The following is a 12,115-nucleotide window of genomic DNA, read 5'->3' on the forward strand; positions in this document are numbered from 1 at the left end:
CAAACCACTTTTGAATGTCCCATTTTTGATTTTGTGATTTTAAATTATGTAACTGCAAGCCTCTGTAAATATGGGAAATCACAGCCTAGGGCAAATTATTATCCAGAGAAACTTCAGTTATACAACACAACATTTGATTTTAACAATTCTGAAAATTTCTAGGTCTAGAATAAACTTGAGAAGTATTTCCAGTGCTAGATTAACCAAGTTAATACTCTAAAGGCACTTTCCTCCACTATATCATACAACTCAACAATCATTTCCCTACAGCAAATTTTGAACTCAAATGGGAACAACATCAGTCTGTAATGCTGTCACTGAATCTTAATTTCCATGGGGTCTCAAAAACCAGTGACAAAGATTTTCATTTCTTCCCTTCGTGAAAAACCACATTTAGATACCAAGAATCTATGTTCGTTAAAGTTATCTCAAGTACATCTATGTAAATTACTATCTTAAATTATTCATAAGTTTCTCCCTGCAGTTTTATAAGTTTAGTGTTCTTTCTCTACATTTAGTTGTAATCCCTGAAGGTTCCCAAGGTGCTAATTCTATTCAGTTCTTTATTTTTAATTTCAGTTTAAGGAGCAAATAAATGACTCCTTTCCTGACATTCATAAAATGTTGCTTAATTTTAGTAGTTATAGAATCTTTTAGCTTTATTAAGTTGATAAATTATTTAGCCATGAAAGTGATTCCCTCAGTCAGATTTGGCTTCATATATAATGATAATTTATCAAATCTCTGTGGAAAATTTGAGTAAAATCCATACTCAAGACAATTTTATTTTGAATAATTTTAATTCTTAAATTTATTATCATTCATCCAAGACTCTTGCATGGAAGTATTGCAGATTTTTAAAATGAACAGGGACTACTTGAGAAAAAAAGAACAAGAACAAGAGAGACTTGTTTCTCAATACTAAGACCTTTTTTCATGGCTTGTTTTGTGTTTTTAAGTATGAAGATTTTTGTTCTATTCCTTATACCTGGGGAAAAATAGCATTTGATATAAGATTATTATATCATTGTATTATATTTATACACCACAGGCCTTGGTTAATAAAGCCTGGGTGAAGTTCCTGGCTTTGACCCTTCCTTATCATCTGTGCAATTGTGGATCATTTCTTCCTGAGCCACAGTTTCAATATCTGTGAAAATTAGAGCTTAATTATGTTAAATGGCTGATTTGCTTTTGCTCACTCAAAATAATATTTTTATTATTTGCTTGGTGCATTTGAAAGCAGATTATTATTAGATAAAAGGTATATTGTACATATTTCCTTTCATATTTGAACTCTGGAGTATGTTAAAGTAGATGACAAGAATCAGACTGGATAAATAAGCACCTGTCTGTCCTGGCCCCCACAATGCCTTCTTCACAGTGTCAATCCCCTGACATTTTAACACAGTGACTGACGTCATTTAAGGAGCACTATTAATGCTGAAATTTTCCCTTAAAAAGTTAAATGGGACAACAAATTTGGCCTCCCAGTTATCCAATTTATTTTTTAATACACTGAGAATCCCCATTAAAGTTTTAAAAATTCTTACCTTTAATGCAGGCATAGATTTATTTTTTCATGCCTGTTTCAGCCTAGATCTAACCAATAAAATATTAGCTGGATTTCTTGCTACAAAGATTTCCCTTTCTGATTTATAGAGCTTGTGAATATGAATGAGAACTTCTTCAGGATTAATATACTTGAAATTCTATCTACACCTCTTTTTTCGTCTGATCGTAAAAGTCCAACACATTTATTTTACATAGCATTTTCAGGAAAAATAATTAACTTTTAAAATAAATCAGAACAATATGCATAAAGGGAATACATGTATTTTTACATAGTTTAAGTATCTTTTTATGGATAAATAGTAAGATTATTAAGTGGATATTAAATATGAATGTACATCTTTGATTTTTCTATATGCGATCTCATTTTATGTATGATCACTCATATATATGTCTTATAATATGCACAGAATAGTACTCATTTTTGCCTGAATGAATCAATGATTGCTATATTTTTCTAAATTCTAATCATTGCTATTTTCTGACAGTTAAGTAAAAACTTCAGTGGACATAACTTCAAAAGAGTGGATCCTATTTATCTGAAACCATGCATTTTGTATTGTAATATAAATTTGCAACATAAATATTATATATGCTGAATGAATGAATGAAAAAAAGCACACATAATACGCCTTCTGTTTTTCTACATTTAGGGTTTTTTTTGACATGTTTTATTTCAGTATGCTCTGGATTTTCTTTCTGTATTTCATCTTCTTCCATATTCCATTTTGCATTATGAGGTTACTAAAATAAGAATGTCTGCTTTTGTGTGAATCCATGTTTTATGGTAACTTCACAGGATAACTTACAAAATTTACATTAGGATAGTTACATTTAGCAGTGTAATTAGGCAGAATTGAAATTTTAGTGCATTCATGTATGCATTAATAAATTAAATATCTACCACTAATTTTTATTTTTATTTTTAAAATTTTCTAATTTCCTAGTGCTGTAGGTGTCTTAGTAGATGAAAAGGAGAAAAGATCACTGTCCTCCTTGAGCTTATTGTCCAGTGGAGGCAAAAGACATTAATAAAAAATAACACTGTAAAGAAATATAAGAAATATAACACTGTAAGTTTGCCACTCTAACTCATGCAGAGTATATGGTACAGTAACCAGAACACAGAAGAATTTTTGAGTGAAATGATGTCTGAAATAGGAACAAGAGCCAATTAATCAAACAACTTGGAGAAAAGCATTTTAGACAGGGAGTAGCATGAGCAAAGTATTTTGGAGGGATTTTGCTTCCATCCTTGTGATTTCTATGAATAGTTAAATATGTTTTACAGTAAAATCTATTTTTTGTAAACATAAACACACATGTGTATTGATTTCTAAAATGTATTATTTTTGTTCTATTAGTATGGATGTTACTGCTTTATCATTAGTAATACGTGTTTTTGTGTTTATTTGCATATTACTATAAATCAACAATTTCATTTCAGCTACCTGTTCTGGACTGAATGGGGACAGATGCCCTGCATTGGAAAGGCCCGCTTAGATGGCTCGGAGAAGGTTATCCTCGTAAGCGTGGGAATAGCATGGCCGAATGGTATTTCCATTGACTATGAGGTATGTTGGGTTTCTTAAGTATTTAAAGTGCATTAAATGCCAACTTGCATTAATCCACTCTTACCATTCTCTTATTTTTTTTAATAAGCCACTTAATCCAAAACAGTTTGTGATTTTACTTTTCAATCGATCTTTAGGAAAACAAATTGTACTGGTGTGATGCTCGTACAGACAAAATAGAAAGAATCGACCTCGAGACTGGAGGGAATCGTGAGATGGTGCTGTCAGGGAGCAATGTGGATATGTTTTCAGTTGCGGTCTTTGGGGCTTACATCTACTGGTCTGACAGGTAATTTATTTTTTCATAAGTATTTGAGCCTCAAAATGTTATTTCATGCCAGTTGCTTTACCCTTGTAGGATTAGCCATTCCTTAGCAAGGTCACAAAAAGGATCTCACAAAGCCATGTAATTTCCACAGAAAGTTAGGCACTCTTGCTATTCTAGGCTCAAGCATTTCAATGTCACAGACTAAAGTTGGTTTCTTTCCCCTTCTGCTTGGCCATCTGTTATCTTCAGTTTAAATAACTGACTTGATGTGAATTACTTAAAGATTGTTGATCATGTATGTTCAACTTCTTGTCAGAGCACATGCCAACGGATCCATCAGAAGAGGCCACAAGAATGATGCCACAGAAACCATAACCATGAGAACAGGTCTTGGAGTCAACCTGAAGGAGGTTAAAATCTTTAACCGAGTAAGAGAGAAAGGTCAGCATGCTTATGTAATGAATACATCTTATGTCATCCCTCTCCTATTTCTATATATTTTTTTAAGATTTTATTTATTTGACAGAGAGAGACAGCGAGAGAGGGAACACAAGCAGGGGGAGTGGGAGAGGGAGAAACAGGCCTCCCACTGAGCAGGGAGCCCGAAGCAGGGCTCAATCCCAGGACCCTGGGATCATGACCTGAGCCGAGGCAGATGCTTAACGAATGACTGAGCCACCCAGGTTCCCTCTTCTCCTATTTCTAAAACATTTATCAAACTTAAGGATTCTTATATGAATCCAAAACCTCAAAATTCTATTTTTTACATCTAATTTCCTACAAAAATCATACAGTAACCTAATGAAATGAATATAAAATAGTTCAAACATTGATATTTTTGCCTAGGACAGTGTATTTATATGGACATGTTATATATATACCTGGCATGTCTTCAGTATAGGTTTGGGCTAAGTAACATAGAATATCTTGATATAAATACATATTCAACAAAAAGTACAAAGCACAATTAAGATATTAGAGAATAAAAAGCAGCCAAAAATATGTGTTTGGGGTTATATTTTGATATATAAAGTGATTACGGCTTCAGAAGTTTGCTGTTGGTGTGAAATATTTCTGAAGTCATCACTTCCTTAAAATATGTATATTGAAACTGATATGATAGTGGTTTGGATTTTTTTTAATTTACCTCAAATTAAATGTCTATTTTATGTTAATGTCCATTAAAATAAATTGTAATTAATTTTCTTGACATCAAAGATAGGTATAATAATTTTGGAGCTGTTGATGGATTCATGGTGGAATATTAGCCTGATCGAAAAATCTTAATAGTATATTACATCTTCACTCAAAACTGAAGCAAAATCTTAAGCTTATATACAGTTGAGAGGTTAGGTGCATTGGAGCTGTAAATTTCTTTGATAGCTTTCGTATTTCATAGACAAGATTTTAAAGCAGTGAGTGCACTGTTTGTTGGTGAATTCAGTTCATGTTTCGAGAGAATTGTTACTTGTGCCAAAGATTATAATACATAAAACCTATTGCAATTTCAGCATCAAGTTTCAAAAAAGAGTTATACACATAACAGGCTGATTGAGGGAAAATTTTAATGCTCTTATTTGGGCGGTATTTGGGACAGAAAAATGCGATCTTTGAAATAAGAAATCCAAGATTTTAAACTGGTATAAAAAAATCAGTACTTTATAGTATTTGATTTTTTTTCCCTGACCAGTATTAATAAAAAGACAGACTATTCAACATTATTTTTAAAAATATTTCTGTAAGAAAAAATCACTTGAAAAACAAAAGAAAAACACAAATATATATGTTTGTGTATGTATCTTTTCTCCTCTTTAGGAACCAATGTTTGTGCCAAAGATAATGGTGGATGTCAGCAACTCTGTCTTTATCGAGGAAATTCTCAGAGAACTTGCACTTGTGCCCATGGATATTTGGCAGAGGATGGAGTTACTTGCCTAAGGCAGGAAGGTTATTTGCTGTATTCAGGGAGAACAATATTAAAAAGTATACATCTTTCTGATGAAACCAATTTAAATTCACCAATAAGGCCATATGAGAATCCACATTATTTCAAGAATGTCATAGCCTTGGCTTTTGACTATAATCAAAGAAGAAAAGGTACCAACCGGATATTTTACAGTGATGCACACTTTGGAAATATACAGCTTATTAAAGATAACTGGGAAGACAGACAAGTAATCGTTGAAAGTAAGTACAATAATTAAAAAAAAATAATTTAGTGAAAATGAGTATCATTTGCATTAGCAGAGAAATTGGAGTGGTAATTGCATGTAGCAATTACACTTTCTGAGTTTATGTCCAAGAATAATGCACCTATATTATCTGATCTGCCAAAAGTCAAAGAAGCAATTACCTCTTAGCATGTACAGTATGTATATTTTGATTATTAGTTTCTAATCATGGATTAGAAATATATTTCTAATCTTTCAATGTATTTTCATACAACCTCTCTGTTTTCTATGTGATTTTCATATATCCCCCACTTTTCCAATTTCACTATACTTGAGGTCAGTCCTTTTCATTACTTTTAAAATTGCAAATTAGTTTATTAAATTAATAGTAAAGTATTCAAGTAATATGGATTTAAAAATGAAATTTCTGCCTCATCATTGCAACATCAATTCCATATACTTATCCATAGCTGACAGCTGTCATGCCTTCAGAAGTTTTTTCATGTATGTGTGTATGTCATTTGTAATTACAAAATTGAATGATCCTATATGCATTATTCAGCTTTTTTTTAACTATCAAATATCTTGAAAAGCATTTATTTCCATATGTAAGGCTCTATCTCATTCTTTAGAAAACCTATACCTATTCTGTACTAAAGATAAACAAATTTATTTGACCATTTTCTTCTGATAAACATTTAAGTTGTTTCTGGTATTTCATCATTACCTACAATGTCACAATGAAAATTTGTGCATATAAATATGTTATTTGCACATGTGTTATAGAATCATAGAAATATAATTGCAAAGTCAGTTGGTGTTTATTTTATTTTTTATAGCTGGACAAATTTCTGTCCAAAAAGACCGTATCAGTTTATATTTTCATCAACTGTATGTGAAAAGGTTTATTGTCCCATACTTTTTCCAACAATAATTTCATAATTTATTGACTATGACTATCTAATTTGTAAAAAAAAAGTCAGCTTATATTAACATACCTGATAACTACTAAGATCCAGCACCTACTGTATGTTTACTCATATAAATGTAAATATAAATATGGTCAAACTTTTTTTTTAATGTTTCATTTATTTATTCATTTTTAAAGATTTTATTTATTTATTCATGAGAGACAGAGGAGGAGAGAGAGAGGGAGAGAGAGAAGCAGAGGGGGAAGCAGGCTCCCCGCCTAGCAGGGAGCTCGATGCGGGACTCGATCCCAGGACGCTGGGATCATGACCTGAGCTGAAGGCAGACGCTTAACCATCTGAGCCACCCAGGTGCCCCAAATATGGTCAAACTTTTTACTGCACATTGCCACCCCATGCTATGCCTGCCATTCTGCTAGGCCAGTATTTGCATATTCAAATCTTACTCAGATTTTCTAAATTAGTTAAAACATATACTTGTATAAGTATACATTCTCATTTCTTTATTCTCTAAGTATGGTTCCCTACTTATTGATAATTTCATACCCATTTGTAAATTCCAAACATGCCAACATGCCATTTTGGCTTGTGTGTGTGTGTGTGTGTGTGTGTGTGTGTGTGTGTGTGTGTGTGAGAGAGAGAGAGAGAGAGAGAGAGAGAGAGAGAGAGAGAAAATGCAACTGTAACTGTACTGATCATAGAGTTTGGACATATTTGACTTTTATTGATTCAGTATATATCTATGAAGTTTAGATTATAATACTGTGGTCCTCCAGTTTTTCTAGAATGATACAATTTAGAGTTGGAAGTGCTTACATTGTATCCACAATGTATGAATTTATTAATTGGTCCATAGACCTTTAGAGTCCATAGACCTTTAGAAGCTACAGTTTCAGAAGAAACAACAAGTTTACAAACATTAAAATTCAGTAGACTCTACAAGATACTAGAGGACTAGAGAACAAAAATAATCTGTTTGGGGCAGTGTGCAAATGCCACTGACCTGAGTTGAGGAAACTTAAACGATCAATAGGAATCTATTAGTTGATTGGGCCAGATAGGGGAGAAGAGGAAGAAGGATAATTCTAGACTGGTGGTCTTCAAGTTTGGTTTCCTGGGATTTGCTGTTATGTGTTCAAGGAATCTAAGAGTTATTTTTATGATAATACTAGATAATTACCTTTTCCATGGTATTGACATTTGCACTGAGGGTATAAAAGCAATGGTGACTAAACTGCTGGCAACTTAGTACTAATCAAGGCAATGGCACCCAACTGTCCTAGTAGTCATTGTATTTTTCACTGCCGCTTAATAGCTGGGAAAGAACAGATATTACAATAGCTGGGAAAGACAGAGCCAGTTGCACTTAAAGAACGTCCTTGAAGAAAGTAGAACATTTTTATTTTATTAAATCTTGATCCTTCAGTACACATCTCTTTAATATTCTGTGTGATGAAATACACATAAGGCACTTTTGCTGCATTCTGAAGTGCAATGGTTGCCTGAAGGAAACCAAGTATTTGTGCGGTTATTTGGGTTCATGTTTCTTTTATGGAATGCCATGTTTTACTTGAAAGAATGAAGAACAGACAGACTATGGTTATTCAGACCTAGGTGTGTAGCAGACATTTTCTAAAGAATGAATACAATGAGTCTGTCACTACAAGGAAAATGACTGAGAATATCTGCTGCAAATAATAGAAATCAAGCTTTCAAGTAAAAATTAGAATTCTGGAAGACTTGTATCAAGCACGGTAAACTTGATAACTTCCCAATGCTTCCAGGCTTTTCTGATAAGATGGGTAGTGATATTCCTGAGGTGATTTTTTGGGGGTATTGTATAATGAAATGTGTCAACACAAATGCATAACTTAGGGAACCAATATTTTGCAAATGACATGATAAAATCATGCATGGGTAAATGATCCATTCAAAATGTAGGATAGACAAGTGAATTTTAATGTAATAGGGTATGAAAAGTTCACCACTGTGAGTTCTGATTCTACACTGAAGCTAACCTTTACGTAACTACTGCTTGTTATGTGTTGGTATAGTGTGAAAGAATATCCAGAATTATCTGAAAACTCTACTAAAACACTCCTCTCTCTTCCAACTTCATAGCCATGTAAGGCTGGATTTTCTTCACATACTTCAATTAAAACAATATTACAGCTAGGATGAAGAAGTAGATGTGTGAATCCAGCTGTTTCTAGAAATCCAGACACTAAACAGATTTGTAAAATTATAAAACAGTATTCTCTTCTCACTTAAAACAACACAGATATTTCCTTAGAAGATGCTAGTTATATTAATAGGCAATCAATTCATTTTTATTTTAAAAGAGAGTAATATATATTTAAAACAACATTTTTAGTTTAAATTTCTAATAGGGTAAGTAGCTATAAGCACAATTCACACAAAATTTCTCTCAAGTCCTCAATAATTTTTAAGAGAGTAAAATTTCTCAAATCAAAAAGTGTCCAAACTACTCTTCTAGAGTAAGGGCTCAGAAAATTTTTGGTACAAAGACATGAAAAACCACAGGGTAGACAAAGAGTCGTTTATCATTGGGTAGGATTAGAATGTGGGTTATGGGGGCGCCTGGATGGCTCAGACGGTTGGGCATCTGCCTTCGGCTCAGGTCATGGTCCCGGGGTCCTGGGATCGAGCCCCGCATCTAGCTTCATGTTCGGTGGGGAGCCTGCTTCTCCCTCCCCCTCTGCCTGCTGCTTCCCCTGCTTGTACATACTCTCTCTGTCAAAAATAAATAAAATCTTAAAAAAAAAAAAAAAGAATGTGGGTTATGTGGCCTGAATCGGTGTGAGAAGAAGCTGGAGTTCTAGAGAGGCTCCAATAATAAAGGATTTGATCTGCCAAGATAAGAAGTGTTTAAAAAAAAAAAGATTTTATTGAGATGTAGTTTATATACCATACAATTCACCCATTAAAAGTGTACAACTTAATAGTTTTTGTTATATTACATTATTATTTTTTTAATAATTATGTTATATATATAATGCATAAAATATAATACACATACAATAAATAAAGTTAGCCATTTTAACTTTTTTAATTGTACAATGCAGTGACATTAATTACATTCTTTTTTATTATTTTTTTAAATCTATTTTTAAAAATTTATTTATTTATTTGACAGAGAGAGAGAGAGAGCGAGAGAGGGAACACAAGCAGGGGGAGTGGGAGAGGGAGAAGCAGGCTTCCCGCTGAGCAGGGAGCCTGATGCGGGGCTCAATCCCAGGACCCTGGGATCATGACATGAGCCGAAGGCAGTCGCTTAACCGACTGAGCCACCCAGGCGCCCCTAATTACATTCTTAATATTATACAACCATCACAACTATTTCCAAAACATTTTTATCACTTCAAACAAAATTCTGTTTAAGCAATTACTCTCCATCCCCTGCTCCCCATAACCCTGATAACCTCTGATGTGCTTTTTTTCTCTATGAATTTGCCATTTTAGATATTGCCAATCTAGAATTGCCAATTAGATATTGACCTTTTGTGGGTGGCTTATTTCACTTAGCATAATATTTTCAAGGTTCATTCATGTTGTAGCACAAACTAAAAGTTCATTCCCTCTCCCCTCCCCAAAAATATTCATTCCCCTCTTTGTGGCTGAATAACATTCAATTTATGTATATACCACATTTTGTTTATCCATTCATCTGTTTATGGACACTTGGTTTCTTTCTACTTTTTCACTATTGTAAAAGTGCTGCAGTGAACATTGGTGTACTAATATCCAAGATAAGTAGTTTTGGTTTTATTTAGTAGATAAAGGGAAAACACGACTGTTATAAAGTATACATATACTAGGATTTTTTTATAATGATCACTCTCGCTATGTTGTGTTCAGTGAAGTTTAAAAGTCATGTCTTGAAGGCAGAGATGACTTGGGGGTTGTTGCATTATTATAGATCTGTTTCCACAGTGGTAAATTAAACTGAAAGCATATTAATTAAAGTATACATACAACCAAACCATTCTAATCCTCCCCGCTAAAATCAAAGCAATTAAAACCACTAAGACTTCAGTGGATGTATGTGTTAACTCACATGGAAGAAGTGAAATATGATAGCTAAGAGTTGGGAGTCAGTCAAGTTTGGAGTCAAATCCCACTTTGTTATTTATTTCCTGTGTTATACTGTCAATTTCCTCACCTACAAAATGGGAAACGAATTCATAATTTTTTTTTTGGTGAAGATTTTATGAGAAAGAGTATGCAAGGAACATAAAAACAAGCATAATTTTATTTAATTTAAAACTTTATATTACTGTATTTGTGACACATTTGTGGATTATTTTGGATAATTATCTCCTAAATTATTTTTAGAATATGTGTTAGAGTTGTTAAACAATCAGAAATAATTATAATAATTACAAATGTGATAGTGTATTAAGGTCAGACTAGAATTTAAAAAATAATTAAGATGACTTTACATTGATAATTTACATAAACTTTTCTAAATACTCTCCTTATGCCACCCCATCCCTCCAAGAAGTTGCTAATTTGTTTAACCATTATAATCCTCTCTTGAAGTTTTGTAGAAGAATTTATAGTTTGATTTGCCAAGCCAAAAATAAAAACAACAAATAAAGTAAAAAAGTACCCCCTCCAAAAAATGAGTTACCGGCATACAATTAAATATAAATAAGATATAAAATTCATTTTTGTCTTGGTATTCCATTTTAATAAATCTGGTATAATGCTTTTCATCTCGTTACATATTTTACCACTTACCAACAAAATTAATTCGTGGAAATATGATTAAGTATTTAAAGATACCAAGGAGATACCATGGAGCTGTAGCTGCTGTGCAGGAAGGGCCAGGCTGAGGGAGCTTACCCTTCTCAGTTGCTGCTCGGTCCCTCTGTGGGGTGAACGGGCCTCAGAAGTCTGACCCAGCCCTCTTGTGGGTAGGTTACTGCAAGGAGGGCAGGACCTGGAGCTCTCCCTGGCCTGGTTACTGCTCACTCTGTCTCTGCTGGATGAGTGGGGCTCAGGACGCCTACCCAGGCCCATTACAGCTTGGGTGCTGTGCAGAAAGGGTGTGGCCGGGGCACTTATCTGGTCTTGTTGCAGCTTAGCCGCTCTGCAGGGAGGGCAGGGCTCAGGGTCCTCACCTGTCCTTGCATCTTGTCTCCTTAGCTGAGGAAAGAGGGCAGAGTTCAAGAATCTATCCCTCCCAGTTATAGCTTGGTGTCTGCATGGGGTTAATTGGCATGGGAGCTTGCCCCGGCTGGTTATACCACTGGGTAGGCAGAGCATGCCCTATAGTGCTAGCAGGCTAGAGGGAGAGGACCAAAAATGGTGTCTATCAATTCTATCACCAGCAAATTAGGATGAAATTTCAAAAGTGGCGTCTGTCAGGGCTTCTGTCCCTGGATAAAGCCTACAAGTTCCTGTCTCTCCAGCTGCCACTTTAAAATTGGTAAGTCGGTCTCTCTCACTTACGGTCTAGGCAACTTTCAATCTGTTGCTTTTGCCCAGGATCTCAGGGTGAGTGGGTTTTCTTGCAACCCCTTTAAGAGTTGGGTCTCCATTCCCTGTAATTCTGATTCTCCTGATCTTAATCCC

At 34.2% G+C, this 12,115-nt stretch overlaps 1 protein-coding gene across 2 annotated transcripts in view; it reads left to right on the forward strand.

Annotated features, from left to right (window-relative positions):
- Window positions 1–12,115, forward strand: part of LRP1B (LDL receptor related protein 1B) — a 1,880,289-nt gene that overhangs the window by 1,406,420 nt on the left and 461,754 nt on the right. For both annotated transcript variants that reach the window (XM_088022156.1, XM_088022157.1), the window contains 4 exons: window positions 3,020–3,146; window positions 3,284–3,435; window positions 3,731–3,855; window positions 5,230–5,601. In XM_088022156.1, coding sequence (XP_087878282.1) covers window positions 3,020–3,146; window positions 3,284–3,435; window positions 3,731–3,855; window positions 5,230–5,601 — 776 coding nt within the window. The remainder of the gene's footprint in view (window positions 1–3,019; window positions 3,147–3,283; window positions 3,436–3,730; window positions 3,856–5,229; window positions 5,602–12,115) is intronic.

The sequence above is a fragment of the Eumetopias jubatus genome, unplaced genomic scaffold (assembly GCF_037043125.1).
Source record: "Eumetopias jubatus isolate StellerSeaLion01/CBP00866 unplaced genomic scaffold, mEumJub1_p1.0 scaffold_3, whole genome shotgun sequence".
In the NCBI taxonomy this organism is placed as follows: Eukaryota; Metazoa; Chordata; class Mammalia; order Carnivora; family Otariidae; genus Eumetopias; species Eumetopias jubatus.